General features: G+C 39.2%; 1 protein-coding gene across 2 annotated transcripts in view; it reads left to right on the top strand.

Annotated features, from left to right (window-relative positions):
* SLC45A1 (solute carrier family 45 member 1) overlaps nt 1-26,923 on the top strand; it is a 70,016-nt gene that overhangs the window by 19,212 nt on the left and 23,881 nt on the right. The window contains exon 2 of one of the 2 annotated variants that reach the window (XM_035344414.1): nt 20,815-20,876. The exons of the other annotated variant lie outside the window; for it this stretch is intronic. Within the exon in view, the coding sequence (XP_035200305.1) occupies nt 20,848-20,876 (29 nt within the window). The 5' untranslated portion in view covers nt 20,815-20,847. The remainder of the gene's footprint in view (nt 1-20,814; nt 20,877-26,923) is intronic. 2 annotated transcript variants of the gene reach the window in all.

Raw genomic sequence — 26,923 nt, 5'->3', positions numbered from 1 at the left:
AATGTGAAGTCAGACTATTTTAGTGTGCATTAGAGGACTATTTTAGTGTGCATTAGTGTTTTGAATTGATGTTAGTAAGGAGCTCTTAAAGAACTGAAAGACCAAGGACATTTTAGAAGACTTCTCCTGTCTTGCCCCAGGGATCCATTGTGCCTTTTGTGGTGTCCACATTCGCTGAAGTCAAATTCAGTGATGTCCAGTCCCTCAGACTGGAAGGTGATGTAGAAAGCCACATTCTCTGCCTGATCATAGCTCATCAGGCACAGGATCTTTCTCCTGATGTGGAGAGAAATGCTATTAGAACTGGAGCTGAAGACACCACTGATTCATTTGCATTGCCTGATTCCTGTACTCTGAAATCACTCAGCTCAAACCAGATTGCTCTGCTGTAGTCTACCCTGCCCTATCAAGGCCTTCTAGAAAACATCCTCCTGTTAAAAATAAGAAATTAAGAAGGTCTTAGTGTTACAATAGAAATCAGAAAGCAAAATAATAATTGCTGAAGTGCTTGATTGTACTAGTGTTTCCTTATATTACAGAACAATCTTTCCAGTAGCAAAGACTTGTGACAAAATGACCAGCATTTTTAAAAAAAAAATATTCAAGGGTCAGTAAAGAGTATTAACATTAGGAAGCTAGCAAAAACAAGAATAGGAATCCTGCTTGTGTGATAACTACTACCATGAAACAGAGCTAAGCTATTAAGACTACATGTTTACCTAGAAAGACAACCTGTAAACTTTTTTTTTTCAATGAGCTGTGAAAATGTCTTGAAGTCTTCAACCAAAGCCTTTCCTTGACAATTGGAAACTTTCTCCAAGTCCAGCATGTTTATTTATTTATTTATTTATTTATTTATTTATTTATTTATTTTGTTTCTTTCCCTTTGTGAATTGTGTGAATACAGATGTGGAAACCTTTATGATTATGAATAATAAATTTTATCTCTATTTTTTTCTTGTCCAAGATTGTCAGGAACTGTGAGGAACAGTAGAGAAGTATGCTAATTGTTTGGGATGTAGAGATTTCAGTGAGAGTAAGCAAGCACAAATCATGATTAGAAAGGGAATGGTGCAGAGATGTTTACCAGTGAAGATGAGATGCTATGTCCAGATTAAGGAGGAGATGTTTCAAGATCATGCTTCTCCAGTCATCCAAGTCAGGTACCTGAAATAGTCAGGTACCTGCCTTCCTGCTGACTTGCATATTCCTCCTCTGTCTGTAGAAATGAAGCAGGAATAGAAAATCCATGGCTAGCACATGCCCAGATCATACTTCAGCATAGGGCTGGAGCAGGCACCCACTAAGACTTAGCCTAACTGCTGAAGATTTTGCTCCACCTGTTTAAAGTAAGGTCCTTTAGGCTATCTTGTAGTCAGGACAGGAAGGTAGTTTTAAAAAGAGATTAATGGTTGTGGAAAAAAAGACTTGTGCATGTTATGTCTTTTGAATCCTTGCTTTAAATGCCCACATGTGTATGTGGGAGAAGAGAATTCATAATTTATTGTCATTATGATTAGGGGTATGGCATAGTTGTACAGGGAACAATTTGTGGCTTGTTCAGTTGTTTGCAGTGTTGGTTTTTAGCATGAGAATGCTTGAATTTTCTGCTTTTTACTTAGGGGAACTATTGTTTTTTTTTCTTCCATCAGCTAAGTGATTGAAAGGCTAGTGGAGGGGAGTATTAGTAATTTCCTTTCGGCAAAGGATGACCCAGTAGATCAAGTGACCATTAAGCACCTGTTCTGCTTGAAGAGCAGTAGGAAAAGTTAAAAGACTGGCTCTGGTATGCTACATTCTGAGTTTACTTTAGAATATGGTTTATTGGAGAGGAGCAGCTCCAAGTCTAGTCAAACACATCCACACAAAAGTGGGCATTGTTGCCTCCACACTGATATTGGAAGACAAATATTTATTGCTTAAAAGCAAGAAAAAGGCACAAGCTAAAGTTGGAGCATTTTCCTATTTTATGTTATACTTTTGTTGCTAGTGCAGGAAGTGCCTAATGGATAGACAAACTTTTGCCTGGAATTTCTCTTTGCATGTCTTATGGTCAACTTAAAATGCAGTGGTAAATGATTGCTTAAAAAGTTTTTTAAGGAGGCAAGATTAATAAGAAATGACTTTGAACTCCTCATAGATAGTTGAGAATCGGCCTCTGAGTCTCCATGTTATTCCTAATTCAGTGAAACTGCTGTCTTTTTTTGGTAATGTTGGATTTTATTTTAAGGAGTAAACAATTGTTATTAGTGTACAGAGCCTAAAAACTTTAATCAGAGGCTGCAGTTAGATGTACAGGAGCTATATTCTCTAAACTAGATTAAAAATTCAATGCATCCCCTACCCTGTGCTGTCCTGCATATCATGCAAACATGTAATTGTGCCACGGCTGTGACGCAGTGAGCACGTCGAACTGTTGTACTTGCGTGCACAGACAAAAAGCAGTGATACGGTAGAATATGTGTTGTCATGGACCACTTGTATGTTCTTGCACTTTTTTCCTTTGAATTTCTGCAGGTGATCTGATGCAGCTTACCACTCTTTTGTATGGGAGCAGATGGGCAGCGTAGAGTGAAACATTGTGTGCGTTCCAAAAGTAAGTATGAGAGCAGTGGGTGAGTAGCTAGTCTTGACTGCAAGTGCAGCAGATCCATCAGGGAGTAGTCTTGGTCTCTAGCACCACACAGTGGTGCGCAGGACTCAGCGTGTTGGAGCTCCCTTAAGCTGTCTCTTTCCTGGTCATTCATTTGAACCTAATGCTCTGGGCTACTGGTTGCATACAAACCATAAATCCTAAGAGACAACTTTCCTAGAATCAGTTTCACGTCTGAGGAGCTGATTGACAAGATTTTTTTTTTTTTTTTTTTTTGTCATAACTTGTACTTTGACTCACATTGCATCTTTACAGCTAATTTTGCCCTTAGCTGCAAACATGCCTGTGAGGGTACAAAGTTACATTTGAAAGGTATTGCTAATCCCTTATATGTAGCTGCAATTGTAGCAGTTACCTTTGAAACAGGGATTCTCTAGTGGTTCATGCTAAAAAAGTGTAACCAGATTTGGCTAACAGATTTTGTTAAACACCAGGTGTATTGTCAAGAGGATCAGTTTACTGCTGTCACACTGTGGTTACTAAAGATGGTTAAAAATGTAGTGCTATGCATGAATTAGTGTAATAGGATGATCCTAGATCCCATAAATATCAGAATTTAGAGCACTACGTTCTTGTGCTGAGATTCACAAACATCTTTTTACAATCTGAAAGTTCATTCAAGAGTAGTTTTACTATGATTTGGCCATGCCAGGGGCCTCTTGATGGATTATGACAGATAAAGCTTCCCTTCCCGCTGATAAGAAATAATCCCCATATAAAAACTAATAGAGAGTCTGTTTTATAGTTGTGCCCAAGTCAATCTAGTCTCTTCTGGGAATGCATGAGTAGTGAAGTGAATTTCTCAGCACAAGGCATATCTGTGACTGAGGAAGAGCCTTTTGTTTCCAGATTACACCCACATATTGTCACGAACCATTTACTCTAAAGAAAAGTCATTAGGATGGAACAGGAGTAAAGTTCTAGGAAATACGAAATATAGCTTGCTTAGAATGTGCATTGCAGAAAATGACTGTAGTGTGTGTCCATGAATTATGTGTTGTCTGGGTGATATTCAATCTTACGGCAGTACTAGCATCTAGAAAGCAGGCTAACATTGCTTTAGTTATGCTCAGGTAAGATCCTGAGGGTGGAAAAAAACCAAGCTGGTGACATACCTAGAAGACCTTTATAGGTATAGCTTCAGTTTTAACAGTATTTTGCCATATTCTTTGCTGCTAGTAACAAATGGTATGTAATTTTCATCCTTGTAATCAATAATTTTGGATCTTAATGTTTATAAGCTTAACGATGTAGGGTTTTTGTTTACTGTAATAACATCAGCAAACTGTTCCTTGGATTCAATTGTGCAGTAATAGGCTGCTGGGAATATGTTCATAATGTGCAAAAGTAAACCTGGCCACTGATACAGTGTATACATTTGTCATCAGTGACCTAAGCCTCACCTCTCTCCCTCTTGCAGCATCTCTCTGACTATAATAAGCTTATAACATAGTTGGTGTCACAAAGCAGTCAGTCTTAGGAATAGTTTTGGTCTTGTAGGAAGCCTACTGTTAGACTGTAAAGTCCATATAGATGGTCTGGAATGCAAATTACTTCTCAGTTCTCTGACTCCCTAGCAGTGGTGAATAGTCTCATGAGTTACAAAGAACTGCTTAGGAACCACCTTGAGAGTTGTAAAGGAAGACCTATGGCATTCATTTTCGTGCCAATGCCTTTCTTCAACTGCGTCAATATATTAATCATAATTGAAGGAAAAGGGTCTCTGGGGGGAACATCTGTGATCTCTGTGACCCAAGGAAAGAGGTAGAGTAGAAGTAGCATGAAACACAGAAAGAAGACTGTGGAAGGGCCCTTGACAGGCACATAGTTTGAATACAGGATCCTGGTATCAGTAAAATCCATAGTAGCCTAAAGAGGACTTAGGATAGAGAGTTGTGATGTTTGTGACTTAACTCTGAAGAGCAGCATGAAATGAGGAGAAAGGAGATCAGTTGAGGATTTGTAATGCCATAACCCAAATGTCAACCTTCAAAGTTTCTTCAGGGTTTGTTAGAACAAAAATTCTCAATTGCTTCATGGAGGTATAGCCATTGCTTGCAGATCACACAAATTGCTGCCTTTTATCTTAAACTTTTCAGCTTCTGCTTGGATGAAGGCTAAAATGATTTAAATAATTCCCTGAGATAGCTATTTTGTGAAAGTACTGAATGGAGTGCAATCCTGATAAAATTTGGAATGAGAGACTAGATGTCTACTATATATTCAGATGTCTTTTACAGTATGCAGAAAGATTTTGCAAGGAACATGTATACAATTTAAGAGTACAAAGCAGTTATTTGTTGGCTAATGCATGCAATTGTAGCTAGGACTAATGAGCCACTAGACCAAATGTTTGTCATCATTTTGGCTCGGACAGAATTACTTTTCTTTGTAGAGGCTCACACAATGCCGTGGTTTGGATTTTTGATTAAAATAGTGATGATAACACCGATGTTTTTAGTTGTTGCAAAGCAGCACTTAAACAGAGCCAAGGACTTTTCTGCTTCGTGTGCTGTGCTGCTGGTGGTACATAAGAAGCTGGTAGGGTACAGAGCTGATCCATACTGGCTAAAGAAATATTCCATACCATATGATGTGTTGATCAATAATAAAAGCTGGAGTAAAGAAAGAGGAAGTGGGATGGGGGGGTGGGGAGGAAGGAGGGATGCATTTTGAATGATGACATTTGTCTTCCCAAGAAATAGCTGTGTGATGAGTCCTGCTTTCCTGGAAGTGTCTGAACACCTACCTACCTGTCTGTCGGTGGGAAGCAGTGAATGAATTCGTTGCTTTGCTTTGCTTGCACATTCAGGTTTTGCTTTACCTGCTTTACCTAGCAAACTGTATCTCAACCCATGAGTTTTCTCACTTTCAGCTGTCAGATTTTCTCCCCCATCCCACCTGGGGAGAGTGAGTGAGTGACTGTATGTTGCTTAGCTGCCTGTTGGGGTTAAACAACAACAGTGGTGATTTATTTCTTATGAGGCACTCAGTGAGTCCCTGTGGCCTAGGCAGGACCAGGCAGGCAGTCTGCCATCAGGCAGGATGGGAATGGTTTGTGTGTGCTCCTTTGAACAGGCTGATGATGGTTCATGTTGTTGGAATTAGATTTATCTTTAAGGTCCCTTCCAACCCAAATTTTTGTTTTCTTTTTCAGCATACCTATCCTGTATTAAATTAGGTTTTGCATTACAGCCTGAATTACTATGCTGAGTGTTACAGAGGGATAGAAGTGTCCTTACTGTATTCTTCATTTTAGTGTAGTCTGCACCACAAAATGAGCACTCTGTACTCTGCAGAAATGGAGTTTTTTCAAGCTCTATGCAAAATACATTTGATGTTTGTTCTGTTCTGCTGCTGCTGAATGTTCTCAATTTTCCCTTCCAAGAAGGTTCTAAAGATGAGGAGCAGTGTCCTGCTGGAGCACAGCCCACTTAACTCAGTGAGGCTCTTCTAAATATTTCTTTCCCGCTTGTTTGCATGAGGCTGAGTCATTATCATTTACTTGGTGTGATCAAGCTGTAATGATTCAGCTCCAAAAAGCTGTAGGTACAGTCAGCCCAATGAAACACACAAATAGACATAAGTATTTAAAGCAGGGAGCTTGGCTTTTCAATTTTTTATTTTTTTAAGAACAAAATATGATGGTAAGTTCTTAAAACAAGCAAACAAAACAAACCACTGCGGTTATTTCTATTCAAATTCTGAGTTAGCCAAGAGACTGAACAGTGTGTAATTCTTATGTAACATGGCAGTTGTCCAATGTTCCAAGAAAGAAATCTGTCTGACAGATTTTGTGTGTGTGAGAGATCTTTTTCTGACTCAATCTGAAGGAAAATGAGATATCTTTAATGCTGTATATGATCTTAGGGTGACAGACACTATGCATAGAATGTCAATTCTGAGTCCATTTGCATTATTTGAGTGACAGAAGGTCAGTACCTTTTTTACATAATAAGAAATTACAAATATAGTACAGTAATAGCCCTTTTGCATCCGTTTCCCATTTTGTAAAACGGATTAATTCAGTGGAATTAACACTGAACACAATGTTATTTTTAAGGCATGCTGTATTGTATTATTCATTTATGAGTATCTTATGGTGGTATTTCAGTCTCCAAACAGGTTAAAATGCTGTTTGAATAGGACATTATGGGGTTACAAGGTAGTTTGTATCCCACATTTTCTTTGCTCATGTGGTTGTATTGACTTGGGAATGGGGAAAAAACAAACAAACAAACAAACAAACAAAAAAAACATTGAGCTTTGCCTCATTACCTAGAGGAGCCCTACTTGTATGGGTTGCTGTGATTTACTAAGGTCAAATCCAGTGATAAGGAGAGTACTTGTGGCCAGAATATCTGACCCAGGCATGTCCTGGTCAGTTTTGTGACGGAGATTTCTGAGTTGTGTCCAAGGCTCTTTAGTGCGTCACTGAGTTATGTGCCTAGCTGGTTATAGTCTGGATAGTCCTCAAGAAGTCCGTGTTTTTCCAGGCATATGCCTAATCCTGTTGCAGTTTTAGGTCAGTGGTAGATTTTTATTTATTTATTTAGCTTATTTAATGATACCAAGACTTGAATACACATTTGCAGTGTCAGAAAGGTGTACAGGTTGATTTCGAGTTTGAATGGGGCTCCCATGCTTTTAATCAGCTCCAGAACAAGTATTGCTTCCTTTATGTAGAAAGCTCTGAGGGTGGAAGGTTTGATTAATATGTGTCTGCTCAGTCAGCAGTGTTTTGTTTTCTGTTTTGGTTTTTGCTTTGTTTTTATTCAGTTTTGGGATTTCCCTGTGTATGCAGGAAAAGGTCTTACTTTGTGGTTTTGAAATTATGGTCTTTGAAGAAGATGAAATTTCCCAGACTGTAGAGATAGCAGCCTCTTAGAGTCCTATGGTCATTGATTTATCTCTGAACTGCATGTTGTGCTTAGGAAGAGACAGAGCAGGATGGATTTGCCTGTCCAAGTAAAGAGTTCTGCTTTGGAGCTGGTTGTCTCAGTTTTCTTGGTAGTCACTGAAGAGAAACGGGTGTTGCAGGGGTATGACTCATCTCATCCAAGGCTGTGTCCCAATAACTGTCTGGCTGTGCAGATCATCAGAAACAATGTGGTCAAAGTTTCATCAGAGCAACATTCATGGCTGGGCTGAATATTTCACATTTATTTTACCGCGTAACTTAGTTAGCTGAAACTTACATGATTTCTATTCGATGTATGCATATTCCTCCTGAAAAAAATATCTCGATTACTGCTGTGTATCTTTCCACTGGCTAAATTCAGTTTTTTTTTTTTTTTTTTTTTTTTCCTCTCATCATGTTGCTAGTTGAACAGGGTGAGAAAATACATGTGGATTAAGAGGTGTTCTATTTTTGTTTTTAACAGGTTAGGTGGCTGAGTGAATTTGGCTTTCCAAGTGAATATATAATAACTTCTCGTGCAAAACCACAGCTTGTCTATTCCTAACAAGTCAAGAATAACAGTCCTTTTCATATTAAACAGTTGTTCTTATTTTACTTTCATGCTGGCAAATGAGGCTTCTGAAGCAGTCTGAATTTGAGTAGGGTCTTCGCTATTTCAGGTAGAGAGAAGTTTTTTCTTGCAGGAAGTTCTGCACACTTACAACTTGATCTTTGCTATAGCTGTCATTTTCAAGTGTGCCAAAAAGGCTAGTCTTTAAGGATAGTTTCAAGAGATTACTTTTTATCCATTAACCAGTTTTGGTTAACAAATGTTGGCAATATTACTCCTTTAGGATCTTAGTAGATCTTCAGACTTAGGTTTCTTCTAGGGAATGAAACCAGAGTGGAAGAATTGCTAGTGTTAACATGCTACCTTGTGTCTGTTTCCTGGAGGAAGAGGGGGAGGGGGAGGGGAAAGGAAGGCAGTAGTCTCCCACTGGAATCTTGGTCTGAGGTAAATAGTTAAATGACAGGTTCTTTGTTCTGCAATGGGGCCTCTCTGACCTTCCACTTCCTGTTGAGTTGTGAAATGAAAAAGTAAACATTTAATTGAATGTGGCAGGCTGAGGCAGTTGGCCTTGTTGTAGAAGAAATGTCAGTCCCTTTTCTCTCTGCATAAATTTTCTTTACTGGCAGCACTAGTAGAGCTACAGTGGAAGAAAGGCGAGCCTTTAATTTGGTGAGTCCTAAGTTTAGGCAGAAATAAAGGTAGTATGTTTCTTGGTCCCTGGAAGTGTTGTGTATGCAGCAGGGTTGTTGAGGATTGCCCACAGCCAGATTCCTTTCAAAAGTATTTTGCTTGTAGCATAGGAAATCATTTTGCAATACTGAACTCTTCAAAGCTGCCATGAGGCTTGGTGGGAGTGGTTGGATATGGCATAATTTTTTGTACTGATGTATTGGTTCCAGAGTGGAATTGCTGAGAGGTGTTCCTTGTACAAACACAAGAAATTCTTCAAACTAGTTTCCTTGAGCTCACAGCACTGCCATGACTGTGCATTTCTAGCTGAGGTAGGCCTCTTTAAAAGGTTCTCAGCATAAATAAAACCACAAGTTTGGTGTCCCTACCCATGGCGGGGGGGGGGGGGGGGATATAGATGATCTTTAAGGTCCCTTCTAACCCAAACCATTCTATGATTTTAAAATGCTATAAATTTACCTGAACTTACTGTTGATCTGACTCAGATGGTAGGTAGTCCATTTACTTCTTCCATGCTTACCAGTGCATACTGTCCTTCAACTGTGCTTTGTGATGACCTTTCATAATGTTGAAGCCTGCATAATCTCCTGCTGCAGAAGACTTGGATAGTGCTCATGTAGTACCAGTGACCCTTGTATATTTCCAGTTACAGTGCTGGTTTTCTGCTTGCTTTAGTTCTCAATTCATTTTATTCAAACATCTAACTAGTATACTTGCAGTCTCTCTACAGATGTTTTTGCCAATATATCTTTGCAATGACATCTCTTGCTGAAATTGGTCTGACAGAAGATCCTTCCCTTAAAAAGTTAGGGGAGTTAGGACCAATGATGTCTACTTATTATGCCGTCTATCCCATTGAGCTCCAGCTAGAGACAGTCATCACTTCAGATTATCCCTGAAATTCATTGCTTCTGTCATTTATGCAGAATTTGAACATTTCTGGGGAAATGTCATGGGGGGTGGGGATGGGGGGAATGGTGTGTACAGAGCTGACTGCTGAGAGCTGCCATTTTGTGAAAGGGAGTCTTTGGAAAGGCTTTGGACTCCCTTCCTAGATTCACTTCCTCTGAGACTGTGTCCTAGACTGTCTTCACAAGTATGTAGACTGTCTTCACAAGTACATATTTCCCAAGCTGTCTTGTAGAAGGACTTTTAATTATCATATACTTTGATCTGCCAAGTTCCTAGCCTGGCAAGGCAAGCTTTCCAGTTCTCTGTGAAGAAAAATTAATGGCTTTAAAATTGACACTTCTGTGTTTTTTCAAATGCATTGTGCATCTGTTTAATTCTTCCAGTACCACCCTATGTAAATGAGTTCCCGTTAGTCACACAATTTTTTTTTCATAACTTGGTATGCAGTGGTGTATTCTCAGATGAAGGTTCACTAATTATTGCACCTTTCGTGTTCCTAATGTCATTGTACATCAGTGCTTTGTCAGATGGGCATCTCTATAAGCTGCCTAGGAGAGAGAAAGTTCTTACGGCTTCAGTTTTGTGAGGCTCTATTTGAGCAAGGATGAACTTCAAGAGCTGAAGTTCTTTTCTCCTGTAGTTGAGAAAGCAGTCTGGGATTACTTAGCTCTTACTGAAAGTCATTTTCTTTAAGGTTCATTGCTGTCTTGCACTTGCCACCACTATAGCTGCTATGCTGAGCTCTCCTAATTTTTTATTACTGCCTGTGAATAAATCTTCTAGATGGACTTCTTAGACTGTTGCTCAATAGATTTTGATAGGTATATTAAGAAGGGACTATGCAAAAAATATTATAGCGTATACAAATCATAATACTTATTACTTCTGCTCTATTGCTTAAAATGTACCAATATATTGCTCTGAGAGAGTCTAAACATCTGGACTTTTTGAGCTGTCCAATTCCTAGTAGTGAATGATACAGTCTAAGGCTGGCTTTGCTGGAAGCACAGACAGGACAAGCCACTCTTGCATGCTTTTCTTCATTGCAGCAAGCTGAATAATTCCTGAAGTAGAATTTCATCAGGGTTGGGCATGTGTTGAAGTCCTATCTTGGTTTCGCTTGTGTGGATAAAGGAGTATGAGTGGAGTTGGTATTGTCAATGAACACCAGGTGCTTCTTCTATCTAGTCATTTAAAACTATTTTAAGTTTATGCAGGTGAGTTGCTGTGCCCTCTTTTATTTTTAAACCATACTTGAAATAATGGAGAAGCTGTCTACTAGAAGCAATTAAACCAGATAGAACAGTATCTTACGCTTTTATATATTACATGGCAAATTTTAGCCATGTGTATTTGCCTCACTTTCTGCTTCCATTTTATTTTGTCTCTGCAATTGTACCAACTTTTTTCCTGTGCTTTCCAAGGTTTCTTCCCTAATAATATAACTTAAAGGTAGATTAGAACAGCTTTCCCACCTGGTCTATTTGTAAGCAGAAAATGTTTTTCAAAGTCTGGGTAAAAATGAGTGAATGGACTTCAGGGGCCAGAATATTAGTAAGGAATCACTTCACATGGAGGTATTGAAAAAGTTTTGTCCATTTGTGCCATTGGGTAAATAGGCTGTTTGCTGCTCATGCTAGTCATGATATGAATGCTGTATGGGATGGCCCATCTCTGTGTGTCCTTCTTGTGCATCTGAAGCACTGGAAGTTGTGCTCAGTGTCTTTGTTCACATGTACTTTCCCTTCTTGTTCCTAAGAGACTGTCTGCTTTAGTCTTTCATCTCCAAAAGATTATTTTAACTTCTCAGTGTTTAATGGAAGACTGTGCAGATGGATTACATAAAAACTACTGTTCAACAGAATCACTTAGGTTGGAAGAGACCTTCAAGATCACCTAGTACAACCTCTAACACTAACAAGTCCTCCACTAAACCATATCACTAAGCTCTACATCTAAATGTCTTTTAAATTCCTCCAGGGATGGTGGCTCCACCACTTCCCAGGACAGCCCATTCCAATGCCTAACAGCCCCTTCAGTAAAAAAGTTTTTCCTAATATCCATTCTAAACCTCCCCTGGTGCAACTTTAACCCATTCCCCCCTTGTCCTACCACTGGGCACATGGGAGAATAGACAGACCAGTGCCCGCCTCGCTACAGCCTCCGTTAAGGTACCCTGCAGAGTGCAATAAGGTTGCCCCTGAGCCTCCTCTTCTCCAGGCTAAACAACCCCACCTCCCTCAGCCGCTCCTTGTAAGGCTTAAGACCCCTCACCAGCTTTGTTGCCCTTCTCTGGACACACTTGAGCACCTTGATGTCCTTCTTGTAGTGAGGGGCCCAAAACTGAACACAGCACTTGAGGCGCGGCCTCACCAGAGCTGAGTACAGGGGGACAATCACTTTGCTAGTTTTGCTGGCCACACTATTTCTGATACAAGCCAGGATGCTGTTGGCCTTCTTGGCCACCTGAGCACACTGCTGGCTCGCATTCAGCCAACTGTCAACCAATACTCCCAGGTCCTTCTCTGCCAGGCAGCTTTCTAACCACACATCTCCCAGCCTGTAGCTCTGTTTGGGGTTGTTGTGCCCCAGGTGCAGGACCCGGCACTTGGCCTTGTTGAACTTCATACCGTTGGCCTCGGCCCATTGGTCCAGCCTATCCAGATCCTCCTGCAGAGCCTTCCTACCCTCAAGCAGATCAACATGTGCGCTTAACTTTGTGTCATCTGCAGCTTACTGAGGGTGCACTCAATCCCCTCATCCAGATCATTTATAAAGATATTGAAAAGCTCTTTCAGTCTTGGGGAGGCTGATTGATGACCTGTTGGTAAGCAAAATGCAGTTCTTTCCAAAAGGCAAAATTTATGATCCTTCCTGCCAACTTAAATTCATTCAGTCCTTCTGGAGTTCTTCCAACCCTCGGTTTTCAGACTTGAAACAAAACATTGGCATTGGTTTGGTTAGACCTATATTAAGAAGGGGAGTTTTAAAGTTGGTACTTAAATACTTTTCTGCTTCTATAAATAAAAGAGCTTTGTAGGATTGATTCCAGATATTTTTTTAATATACATACCTTAGCATTTCTGTTGTCCTTTCGAATTATCTCCAAATTTTCCAGGAAAACTGTGGGGAAACTGTCAGGATCAAAGGTTGAATACATATATATAGATACATGGGGGGAAAAAAACACCACCACCAAAAGGTTTACTGTGAAGAAAAATAATTTGTTTACTAGTTGTTTATGGTTTTTAAACCTGAAGGCACAGTACTTTAAAAAAAAAAAAAAGGTTGGGGGGGGGAATGTAGTGCTAGTATTTCCTACTGTGGGGAGTTTTTGTCATATGAAATTTGTAAACTGAGTCTAGGCTTCTTCCTGAGCATTTTATCCAGCTCACACTCACCCCTTTCCTTTAGAAATGACTGCGTAAAACTTTAGGTCTCTGTAGTGTCAAATCACAGCAGAATATCACGTTGATCTTCACCAGATTTAAATTCTAAGATTTTTCTTTTCAGGATCCACTTGTCAGACAAGTTTTGTTAAATATAAAAGTTAGTTCTGTAGAAGATTGACTAACGTGTGTGTGTTTCGCTTTCAAGGCAAAGTTGTAGAAACTTTTTGGAATCTGAAAACATAAGGGCAAGACATGACACAGACTAAAGTCATAGGCTGCCCAAGAACCTCAGAATAGTACAGAGATGCTGGAGAGAAAGAGCAGGGGAAGGAGATTTGGACAGCAGGGCAGCAAGACTGGAGACAAGAAGAGGAAATGAAAGACAGGGACTGTCCTCTTGCTCTTCTTGTCCTTGAGATCGCATAACGTATGCACAAACCCAGACATTTTTCAGCCTGTGAAATTTGAAGCCTGTTTTTACTCCTCCTTTTTTCTATTATTCATCATTTCAGTCTTATCTCTCTCCTATATCTCCATATATTGTACCTCTCAACAGAAACAGCTGCTCTGTGCTACCCCAAGGATCTCTGCTTTACTTTTTATGAAGTGTTAACAATGCCATTTCCTTATTCTGTCTCTGGCAGCTCTGAAGGAGTAGCAATTAAAACATACTACTGGAGGTTTTATGCAAGCTTAAAACGTGCCTTATGGACAAGAGTATAGTGCTGTTGTTTTTTTTAGGTGGCTGAACTGTCATGAAACTTTCACAGCAGGTACCAGACTTAAAAGTGAGACATAGCCCAAGTTACAGATTTTGCACCCTTTAAGGGAAACATCATGTTTTTGGGAGTAGGCTTGACACTACCCAAAGATGTCCAGAGATGTCAATGCTACTTGAATTTTAATGAGATGAAAACAATAGGATGCCAGTGAAGGGAAGAAAAAGTTAGTTTCTATTTTCTCTTGTTAATGGGGGGCAAAATTTCTACTAGACATGAGAGCTCAGGTTGTGTGAGGCAAATTTCTTTTTTCTTAATAAATAATATTCCTGTAAATAAAAACTTCTGACTTATCAGTCTACCTGTTTAATATTTTTGTCCTAATATTTTCTTTCAAATAAATAGAAATCTTAGCAGATATGGTACAGTGTTTAGTTCTGTTTAACTTCTGTATTATGAGCATTACTTAGAAAATAGTTACTGAAAAAGGAAAATATTTTAGTTGTCGGAATATCCTGTTTCTTGTTCTTTGAGATTGCTTTTTAGATGGGTGTTTGAGCATTTGCTAAGGACAAATACTAGTTCCATCTATCTCAGTTTGTACCAAATTGAAGAGAAATGGTGTCTCTATAAATATTTTTGCATACATTTTGGAAAATTAGTTGTTTTGCAAGACTTTGAGTTTAATCTTGTCAAGTTTTTGTATCAGCTTTTACATTTTTTGTATCAGCTACGTGGCCTCTGTGTGTTATTTCATGGTAGTCTGTTGTGACAGGAAGCAGAGAATAATTTTATTTGCATGGGTTGAGGACAGTAGAAAACTGTAAATCTGCCCAAAGTGAATTTAAACCTAGGCTCCACTAGATCTGCTGCTCACAGAACTGCTTTCTTTAATAGGTCAGTAAACTCGGTTTTCTGCTCAGCTTATTATGCTGTAATTTTAGTAGTCATAAAATACCTGTGCATTTCCATATTAAGTGCCACAAATGTCCTTAGGGGAGCTGCATTGCAGTCAGCAGATCTTTTCTAATCTCCACAGCATTCAGTAACCTGTGTTCTTACCAGATATGCTGTGTGTGTTTCTAGTTGAGGGAGTTACACTTCGGTCAGGCCGTGTGATATAGTCACCTGGGTAAAATGCCTTTTTCAGTTAGTGTGGAGTTAACAGATAAATGACGTTGTAATTGAGTGAGTTCACAGCTCTTGCAGGCTGGCTGCTGTACACAGGTGTACTATGATTAAAATGTCTGTAATGATAAATAAAGAGTCACAGTGACTTGGTTAAAGCCATTTTTATGTCTTACCTTCCTACAATACAATAAATCTTTATGTATTGTACACAAGGATTTTAGCTGTTAACTTTTTCTAGGCATCTAGACAAAAAAGTGACATATCCCCAAACAGCAAAATGAAAAAAAAACATGGGGATGCTGGATACCTGCTTCTTCAGGAGAAGTCTGGCAGTTACATGTATGTAGAACTTCAGGACTTTATTCTGCAAGTTCAGAGCACAATGCTAACAAGCTGCATTTGTACTGTACTGTTGTTATCCAGACTTTATGGGACTGAGGCTGAGTGAAAAGCTCTGAAAGTTATAGTCGATATGTTCCAGTTGGAACTCACTGTCAAAATGTAGATTTTAGTAGTCTTTCCCGTGTGCTGTGCATGTGTTTCCCATGTTCAAAGACTATGCTTTGCTAGAGCTGGTTTTATCTGTGATGTGGTATCAGCCTGCTACTGGTAACTGTTCTCTGAGTACTACATATGCAGTAGCTCTTAAGGCAGTCATATATGTTGACTGAAAAAGGTGTTCTGGGGTTTGTGGAGAGATTTCTACTGCAAGTTTGTAATCAGAAAAATAATAGTCATCTAAGTCCCTGCATGTAATTCTCTTCTAATCCATAAGAAGGAATTCCAAAATATGTAAAAATCACCACTGTCATAAATGTTCTGTCTTTTGAGCATTAACTTTTAAAAATGTGTATAGAAAATAGTGGCATAGAATCACAGAATAGCTTGTGTTGGAAGGGACCTTAAAAATCATTTTGTATCAATGCCCTGCTGTGGGCAGGGATACCTCCCACTCAGACCAGGTTGCTCAAAGCCCCATCCAGTCTGGCCTTGAACACTTACAGGGAGTGGCCATCCACAGCTTTTCTGAGCAACCTGTACCAGTGCCTCACCATCTTCAGAGTAAAGAATGTCTTCTGAATATCTAATCTAAATCTACTCTATTTCAGTTTAAAACCAGCACCCCTTGTCCTATCACTACATGCCATTATAAAAAGTCTTACCTTTCTTATAAGTCTCCTTTTAAGAAGCGGGCACCATGCCTGCTCTACAGATTCAGGAGGCAGGAGTGGTAGGAACTGGAATTTCTGTGAAAGTTATCTATGAATCCGTGGTGTTCACAGGTTTGTGGTAAGTTTGCATATAGTATGTTCTGACCATAACAATGCAAGTGATTTAGAGCAGTGTTTGGTGGTTTCCAGATACCTGCAAGTAGAAACACGGGTTTTTGAGATTACAGTTTAACATGCCATCCACTGGTTTGTATCTGTTTAAAAAAAGGTACACAAATGAATCTCCACCACATAACAGAAAAATCCAGCAGTTGAGTATGGAATACTAATATTATGATATTAGCATGAAAATATAGGAAAATATATATATATTAAAAAAGTTACCACATTTGCTGACATATAAGAAACATATTAGAAGTCATTTGTCTATTGTTACTTCTAAGCAATTTCCTAACAAATGCATTTGCATGCTCACCTTTACCCTCTAAGTTTATTCTATCTTTGGATAGATGAAAGTTTTTTTTCTTTTTTTTTTTTTTGGGGGGGGGGCGGGGGGCGGGCGGCAGCAGGAATGGTGCAGGGTTATCTGTTTGTGTATTGTATAGACAGATTCATTTTATTCTTCAGGACAGTGCAGTAATATAAACCCTACCAACTGGTTTAAAATTGACATACGGTTTCCAGAGCAAGATAAAAATATACATATATGGTCTGGATTGAATCCAAAGCATCTTTACCTCTGAACTGGTTTAGGCAAGAGAGACGAGATGTTCCACAGAGCAAAAAAACATGTGATTAAAGACCGTGAGCAAACACAGAGTGTATTATTAACAAAACACTAGACCACATTTAATGTTGGGTTTTCTGGTTGGTGACCCATGGAGTTGACTCAAAGTTAAGAGACACAAAGGTATGGTCTGTTCTAGCATAACTAATAATCAGAAAAGATTCCCTTGAGCCATCTTCTTGTATGGCAGTTTCAAAAAAAAACTGTTCATACAGACCCTGCAGTGTATTAGTACCACTGTCAGTGAGGTTCCACATTCAGGAACATGTGCTGAGAGAACTTTTTTGACAATTTCTGCAGAGAGGTTTTTCCTTGATTCATGATTCTCTACATGTACAGGAATTAGACTCCCTGTTATTTCCAGGGAGTCTATATGCTGTTGACATCTTCAGTTTCACCCTTGCATTCTGACTCACTCGTCAGCCAGTGTCCTTCTGTCCTATCTTGTGGCCCCTTTTCGTTTTCTTCTGATACTTCCACATTCTGATCAGCAGCTTCTGTGTTCTGTATGGGCAGACTACAAGTCACGCTGCTTTGTGGCGAAGATGCATATAGTAAAGGCATGAGATGAAGGGTAAATGGTGTTTGGAGACTTCTGGAGCACTTGCCCATCAGTTGACAAGCAATTTTGGTCATAAGCAGGTAGATAAGATGGAGTAGTCTTGGCTTGTTGTGTACAAAGAAGAGAATTGAAAAACCTGGATCTCTTATTATATTTATTTATTATTTTTGTTGTTTTGTTGCCTTTGCATTGCTTATGGCACTGGGTTATTCTGTTCCTGTGAATTTGCATGCCTTTGACCCCAGAAAGCCTCAAGAGATCTCAAATATTTACCATGTAAAAATTTCTTCAGGAAATTCAGTCAAAAGGTCTTGGAACTGCTCTGTCCCATCCTGTCAATCTGCCATCCTGTCAATCTGCATGCCTTTTCCTGAGGGCTGTACTTCTGTTCTCTGTTAGTAGAAGGCTGAAGTGCCAGTGAATGTGTGTGAATCCTGGTGGTGGTTTACAAAAAATGCTTTCTGCCACTTGAACAGCATGTGGGGATCCTGGGAAAGGGAGCATCACCCATTTGGGTCTATTTTTCGTAGAATGTTACCTTATTGCAAATGCACTTATGTAACCTGGATTTTCCTCTCCAGGATTTCACAAATACTGGCAATTTTTCTGTCTGTTTTTAACACTTCTGGTCAAACAAAAGATCTAGTTGTAGTTTAACTCCCTTTAGTGTTGAAGGCTCATCATATTTAACATGTGTTTTAGCCTGGAGGGAAAGGAGCATTTGGTGCTGTGGAAGCAGTGGGTGTCCTGACAGGCAGTATGCTGCTGTTTAAGATGTCAGCTTTTCCTGTAGTGCCCACAGCATCACTCAGGAAAGTATCTCCTCCCTTGAAAGATGCCAGCTCCCTTCCCCATGCACGCTCCTCTCCTCCTGATCCAACGTAGAATACTTTTTTTTTTTTTTTTTTTTTTTTTTTAACACTTCCTTAGTCTTTGTTAACTCTCTTCGTTGTTATTGCTGAAACGGAGATTTCCTGAGGCATTTGGAGCAGGGTGTTGACTGAAAGGAGAGCTGCTGTGGAGCAGCATTTGTCAGAGCTCCAAGGATAGAGCCTGGTGTTGCCTGCCTGAGAGTGTGGGGGTGCAAACATGAATCACAAACTGCAGAACCAGGAAAGCAGTGACGTCAGCGAGTTATTTCTTGGATTGCTCTTAACCAGCAGCAGGTCAGCTCATGGATGGTTGCAGCCTGAAGTGAAAGGTTATAATTCGCCCATCAGCAAATAGACCCAAAAGTGAATATCTGTGTTTTGCCAGTATCTTGTATTATCTCTGTGAAAAATGGTGCTCAATTGCAGGTAATTGGTAGTGCTTCAGTTTCCAGTGGCTTCCTATGTATTCGCGTTAGGTCAGCTCAACTACTTTATAAGCATGGAAATCTGCTTAAAATCTGATGAGCTTGCGACATGAAAGAACTTAAAATGCTACTAGATTTCAAACACCAGACCTATGAGGCTTTCTACCAAGCTACATTAAGCAACAAAACCTTCCCAGCAGGTTTGGAGAGATCACGCACCCACCCACCAACACGAACCCACCACCAAGATGATAAAGGGACTGGAGCACCACTCCTATGAGGAGAGGCTGAGAGTTGGGACTGTTCCTCTTGGAGAAGAGGAGGCTCATGGAGGACCTTATCACCATTGCACCTAGAGGGAAGGTGCAAAGAGGATGAAGCCAGGTTCTCTGTAGTGGTGCCCAGTGCCAGGATAAGAGGTAAACTGGAACGCAAGAGGTTCTGTCTAAACATCAGGAAGCACTTCTGTACTGTGTGGATGATGGGTTAGGGTTAGTCACCCGTTTCTGCATGATTTGCATGATAAAATCTCAAAGAATGGAATATAAACACATTTCATATGTAAAATAATTATCAAGTTTGTCCAGAATGTTCTATCTTTTATGTTGAAGTTCTAGAGACTTTTCTATAAGTTAGGTGGAGTAAAAAGGCAAAATTACCATCCTAAATGCTGTTTTCTGATTGCGTCCCAAATACATTAAGCAATATTGTTTCCTTAACATTAATGTTTTGGAATTAAAATTGCTTTTGCATTAAGTTCTGTAACTGCTTATGTCAGTGTTTCCTTTGCCACTAGAGAAGTTATACTTGAAGTCCATAACTCACAGTTTGTTTTGTCTCTTCATCTTTCCTTGCAAGGTCTCCCACGTTCTTCCTGACTCTTACAAGTATTCATGCATTTTAGTAAACAATTTTACATGGTGCAGACTTGCAGGTATTTTAGCTGTTTCCTGGCTATTGTTTCCAAATACTTGAGAGGTAATTCTGCCCCAGTATCCTATTGCACTGCTACTTTGTTTTACGGCACCACATACTCCCCACTCCATCTTTCCCTAGCTCAGTGTTCATCTGTGAACAAAACTATGCAACCTTTGATACAGGTGCTCTGATCAGTCAATGGCTGTGGTTCATCTTTGACCAAATGCAGAGTCCCTGAGCATTTCCCAGGGCCGTTGGTGAAAATCTTGATGCCTGAGGCATCCTGGGAAACTAAATCAGTTTGCCAGGGGTATGATGGCGTGGTCTGCCAGGCAGTGCATAAATAGCAGCTGCTTGCTCTTGGAATGACCTCCCTTTTTCTCCAGAAAGTGAGTCCCTTCTCCCCTGTTTCAGACTGATGTAGAGCTCTTAGTCCTGTGTTGTCTTGTTTTATATTCTTAGAGACTAGCTTTCTGTCAGACCTGTGAAGTTTCCTTATTGTTTAATGACTTGCAGAAGTTGAGTGTCAACAATTAGATCTTCTAACATCTCAGGACTCTGGACTGCTGATTCACAGATATTTCACCTTTGGTACTGATCTCAATCTGAGTTGAGAATATACATCATCTTGCAGTTCTGAGCAGAAATAACTATGAGAAATAGTTACCTTTTCTATATTACTGTTAGCAGATTTTACCCTATTTATATAGTAATGGCAACCCAATAATTACAGATGTTTTATAGATTGCTATGTTTATTTTTTATTCTAATATATTTAAATAATTTTGATCATCTTTGCTGGAAACTTTTCCATCACTGCATCTTAATTCCAGTATCTATTTCCTAGCTGATTATGTGTAGTGGCTGCTATTTTCAGTCTCCTTTCTGGCTTTCATTAAGCTTGAATTCCCAACATTGTCAATGCCATACAAAGGACAAATATTTTCTAATTAAATTATCCTCTTTTGAACTAGCCTGACTTATGGGATCCAGTCAAGAAAGTATGTATCTTAACTGTAATTTATGATCACTGGAGATGCATCTTTTCCTGCCACGGGTATAGTTGGCAGCACAAGGTTTGCCTATGAACCTTTGTTTCTTGTTTTTCAGATCAAAGGAATATACAGTCAGACTTTGCATGGCATGAGGCAGAAACAGGATTTTCTAGCAGGGTGAGTACTTGCAGAATCAGCAGGTTGATTATTTCTAATGACCAAGAATTCCAGAGATACTGCTTCCTAAATAAAAGAAAAGAGGGTCAGTAATCACTGAGTAAATTCTATTTCACTTCTGTCTGTTTAATAGATGGCTTCGGGGAGGAATTTAGGAAAGGTGCATTGCAGAATGATTTAATGTGAGCTCCTGCGGTGATGGTAAGGAGTACTAAAAGGGAGAGGTTCACAAATGGAGTTTTGAAGGAGCTATTTAAAATGATAATATGGCTAAGGGTATAATTGTTGTGTTCAGGAGAAGACCTTAAATAGAGATCACGTACTAAAGGCTGTTTTTCTTTTTGAATACTCCTTGTCTTTGACTTAAATTGTAATCTCTTTTCCATTTTGTGACCATTGCTAGATGTAGATTTTCAATCTCATTTTGGCTTTTTTGCTTCCACATCTGAAGACATATGAGAAGTGCTTCTTTCATGAGTTTTGGATTTGCTGCTTTTTCAGGCCATTTTCATTGAACGGCTGCAGGAAAAGGTAGAAAAGACCTTGAGAAGTCAGAGTTCCTCTGTTCTATCTCCATGGCCCATGGCAGGCTCTCATAAGCCTGAACTGCTCTCAAGCATGCTGGCAGATGATCCTAAAAATCTACAGGGATAGAGACTGCTATATCTCCCAAAGGTATTTACAGTTCTTTTGAATAGAGGGTTTTGCCTCCTGTCTAACTTAAATCTCCCTTAATGCAATATAGGGATAACTTTTGATTTATTGTTTTGCTTATTGTTTAGAATGGACAGGGAGAACAAATTAATTCCTTTTTTTCCCCCTATATATATTGACATCTGTCTCGGGTTGGTTACACAAACATTTTTCTAGCAACTATCACTAGTTGTGTGCTTTCTTTGGCCTAGTATATTGCTGTGTTTGGCCTATGCAGTGTTTGTGTGATTTGGTGAATCTGGATGTCTGTCTGATTTTAAGGGAAAATACTTGATTTTTCAGACAGCAAGGGTTGCTTAAGTTGGCATACAATACATGAAAAATGTATGTGCAGTCTTGCTGAGTGCCCTCAATAGGGCTCCGCTATAAAGAGTGAAACAATAGATTTTCTCTTTTGTATAGACATAAACCCCTTCTATGTTTAGAAATAGGCAAGGTTTACATATTTGCATAGACTAAGGGATATCTTGTACTTTTGCTTGCTTTTCATAATTCAGTAATCATTTCATGCAAAATTCTGGTACATTAAATCAGTGCATTTAGGTTATCATTTTCTAAATCTAGGTTCACCTTACTTGGGGTATCCTGTCAAGATACACTTACTGAGATTAGAAGATCAACAGAACAATCATATATACATATCATATGTTTACACCCAGTGATCTGGAAAAAGATTGTTGCAAATTAAAATTTTTGTCACTTTCATCATTGCGATTGAGTATAGCAGGGACCCAGAGAACAACATGAGTAACGTTAATCTGGCAAAAATGTAAATTGTGCATTTCTGTGTTAGAAGTTCTGTGCTACAAAATGTGGCAAAGTTAAATGTGGAGTCACAGTAAATAACTGCAGAGAACTTTTCAGTGTTCTCAAAGACCATGGTGAACCAGTCCCCATTAGTAGCTTTCAGAGGAGCAAGACATTCCACACAGATGTGGATATCTGTACTTATTGTTATGAATAAAGGCAGAGAATGTCACTCCCACATGCTATGCTGCATTTGCTTTTCGAGGGCTAAAAGTTGTTGGTGTTTTGTTTTGTTTACTTTTAGGTATTTTAGATTATGTATGTAAGAACTGTGATCTATAGCTTAAGAGGGTTATTTATACTCATTCAAACATGCCAATTACCTTTAAATAAGATATGTTATTTTAACATATGATTATTTCTTGAAAATAATTTAAAGCCTAATCCTGAAATTTTGCATACTTGAGTCAATGTTTTTATTATCAGGAACCAAAAGTGTTCTAAGTGATATAATTTTTAGACTTTACACTTAAAATTTCCAGCAGCACATGACAGGAATTGAGAAGCCTCATGATAGAGCAGGGAGGGAAAATATATTTATCATAAAAATTACCATACCCCCTCTGACCCCAACTCCCAAACCCACACTCATCCAGAACACTAAGAATAAAACTTATTTGATTTATACTTACAGCTTTTTCAAAAACTCTTAAAATATCATCTGATGTTCTGGTAAAAATGGAACATTGATTTCAGCAGAAATTCTATCTAGTTGTTCCCATTCCCTGACCTCTGCCCTGGCTGGCAAAGGGACGGTAGTCGTAAGTTGTCCATATATTATATAAAACTGCAGTATTTAAAGTATTTAAAGTATTTAAATTGAGTAAAAGTATTTAAAGTATTTAAATTGAGTAAAACTCAGCCAGTGATTTTGTTGTACTCTATATAGCTGACATCACAAACAAAATCCATTGTGCTATATATTTTGTCATAGCTTAGTGCTTTTCCCTACAGCCTTTGGGTTATGGATAAAAGTAAAGGATGTGTTGCTCCATTCACGTACTTAGTCATTAAAAGCAAAACTTGAAAGGTTAAAGTTCACGTGCAGTCTAGGAAACTTTTCTTCAGGCCTTGAGTGAAAAGGAGGAATTCTGCTTTGACCCTTTCGCTTCTGCAGGGCTAGCTGAGGGGGAAGGCTACTGGTTTGAGTCAGCAGCCTCAGCTTTTTCCAGTTTTGAGTGGGGTGGGGTGGGGGGAATCTTGGGATCACTGGTCACAGGGCAGGTTGTGTCCTGGAGCAGGTATCAGACCAGAGAGAGAGAGAGCAGATTCCCCAGAGATATTGTGATGCAGATGGTTCCACAAGATCAGATTTGTGTTCCTTTTGGCCAAATTAGGCTTCAGCCTACTTTCAGTGACTTTATTTTCATGCCTTTAGATTTTTCTTCATGTAAGCTCTGTCTCTGCTGGAGAATATCGTTTATCTCTTTCATGCCATGAGAAATTTCCTAGTTTATTTATAACCTCCATGCATTCACAACTTAAATTTGGGGCTTTTGTGTTCAATGTATTAAAGAAAGTTAACCCATTTCTTGAAACATTGCTACTTTAATAAAGGTATGTTATCTCAGAATTTGGACAGAACATGCCATGGTTTACGTGGCTTTTCAGGAAGATAATTGCACACCTCAAATGTAATTCATCCCAACACTAAGCAGGACATAGCTATAACGTAATCAGAGCTATGTCTCATAATGTTTCACCTCAATATATGCTTATTTGGAGTACTTCTAAAATAGCGTGAAGATGGTCCCCAAGTCAGTCATTCAATCAGCTGTAGCATAATTGAAGCTTGTCTCTGAAGCTTATTTTAATTTATAGCAGAATATTATGTTCTTTTTGCTTGTTGATTGACTAAATAAAACAACACAATTGTTATCTGTACAGGAGAACTTTATTTTGACATGGACACTGGAGGGAGAGTGTTATGAACTTGACTGCTGTTGCTTCATTTTTTATTCCACTGCAGCCTACTAGATGATAGAGTGCATGATTAAGGTATACGCTGTTTGCTGCAGTAATGATCTTTACTCACCTCTTGACCCATTGATTTTCTTTAAGGTTCTATACCCTGAAGAATTCCCACTTATTGCAGCATATTTTCTTGATCTTTGCTCATGCTGGTTTCATGAATGATCCTGTATGAAAAATTGTTTCCTGTCTCCAGTGAGGACTGTTAGTAAACCTGGTGTTACAGATGTGGGAGAGGCTGTGAAATCACTAGGGAAGGGACTAAATTAGACCCAGATAATACACAGATAAAGGATGTGCAGATCAGGGTCATTTTTCACAGCCAGGCATACATTAATGATTTACCTCGAAAAGAAAAATGCCTGAAAAGCAAAAAGAGAAAGTATATTTTCTAATATTGTTTAAAAATAGGACCCCAAACCAGCATGGTGAATGATTATTTTGTCCAAACTCTGACAGTCTTTCTTGCTGTATAACATGAGATCAGTGTGATGCAGAAGTAGGAGCCTGGGAAAGCCACTATCCAAACAAATGCTTTAAGTCATCTTCATGGTGTGAGGGAAAGAGGACAAAGGTCAGTATTGATCCAGAGGAAAATGCTGAACAAGTCAGATTTACGGTCATGGATTGGACTAGTGGTGGTGAATTACTGGTGGGCAGAAGTAGGGACTCTGATGTAGAGTGCAGGACAAGAGCTATTTAGAAAAGAATCATATGCCGCATTAATTCATTTGGAGCCAGGCCCTTCCTACATAGTAGTCAATCTATTACAAACACAGATTTCTCTGGTAACCATGTGTTCTTTGACTGCTATGATACAATTAGTTTCTCATGGTTGTGGTATGTGGTAAAGTTGTTTCTGCAGCAGAAGCAATTACTTTCTCGTCAAGTCGTAAGGATTAGTTATAAAGCCCAGCAAGTTGTACCTACCTACAGACCGTGTTTATTGCAACCCAACTCTCTATGCTATGGTCTGTTGATGCATGAGAGAGATGTGCAGATCCGTAATATAAGATCCACTATGCTCCAGGATGATCAACAAGCACCACTTTATTGGCATCTTTTCCATTTGCCTCTTGGCTGAAGGAAAGAGATAGTATAATGCGCAGTGATGCAGCAGATGTTTCAAAAGCCTTGTCAATAGGGAGATTACCTAAATTAGCATGTTGTGGAATGTCAGAAATACAAAAATAAATACCCATGTAAGGTTTGAATCTGCTACAAAAGTTTTGGGATTAGATTGCACTGGGGAGGCCTCCTCTGTTACTGTTTTTGACCACTCTTATGGTTTTATTTGTTGGGTGCCTGTTCTGTACTAAAACACTAGAGCAAGGAGCAGATCAGTAAAGAAAATACAACTGGAGGATGCATCTGGTTTGCTGTAGAGAAATTGTTTACCTTTGTATTGTTTACTTGCTTCCTATCTTCAGATTTACCATGACCTGCAAGGGAACATTCCTCTACCACAGCCAAGGCATTCAGGTGGAGCTAATTGAGCAATTATATTATCAGGTGATAGAAGTAAAAATCTTGTCAACACATTTGATGGATTAAGCAATCTGACTTGTTTTAGTTTGACTTACTATTACATAATAGTTATGTTGCTACATAGGTGCATGCTCTGTGCAAAACAGAGGTAAACAGCTGTCCTAACATATATGTTAGCTGACATGGAGATCATGATGTCAGTTGACTGACCATAGCAGAAGGTTACAATAGAGGTCTCTGATGATCAGCTTTGAACGTGGGCAGTCCCTGTAATATAACTTTTCCTTCCTGACCCTTTCTTAGAAATCTTCTGTCAGGGCTTTTAGCTGATGCTGAGCTGACACATGAAAAAATTCTACCAGTCAGGTGCATTTCGTGTCTTAGGTATCCATGAAGGAGTGCACACAGCTAGGCAGTGTCTAAGTGCTGGTGAGTTTATGCAGAATTGCAAAGGCAAGCAAATTCCATTTTGGTGAAGAATAACAAAGATGAAAATGATGATCTGACTGAAGATTCTTTTGGTATATCAAGTGGAGGCAATCTATGATGCATATGCTTTCTGAGAACACCTTAAAGATGTGATGTTTGCTTAGGCCAGTTTTCCAGCTTGGCAATTTTGGGAACGATGTGTAATAAAAGGGCATCAGAATTCTGTCTCCATCTTCCCATACAAAGCTACAACTGCAGAGGTTGTTTTAGCTGCAGTCGCTTGTGGCAGAAAACACATGTTCACAGCAATGCTGCCATTATTAGACAGGTAGGGGACAGGCAGGGCATTAGACAAAAAATACAAGTTAACCCAAAATCCTAGTACAGAGTGTGGAAGAAGGTGCAACATATTCACTGAGACAAATTTGCGCAGTGAGATTTGACCAGAGTGTAATGGAGAAAATGCTGTTGTGTAGATCTGTTTTGTCCCCATAGCAGGAATTCTGTGTGTATATTAGAACTGGGGGGGGGGGGGGGGGGGGGCAGGGGGTGGAGGTTTGGCGTTGGAGAGGCGGACAGCCAAAATTACCACCATAATGGGTGCATTTAAAGAAGAAATGAACAATTACAACACAGGT

The sequence above is a fragment of the Oxyura jamaicensis genome, chromosome 21, assembly GCF_011077185.1.
Source record: "Oxyura jamaicensis isolate SHBP4307 breed ruddy duck chromosome 21, BPBGC_Ojam_1.0, whole genome shotgun sequence".
NCBI lineage: Eukaryota > Metazoa > Chordata > Aves > Anseriformes > Anatidae > Oxyura > Oxyura jamaicensis.
This window is presented reverse-complemented; position numbering and strand designations above follow the sequence as displayed.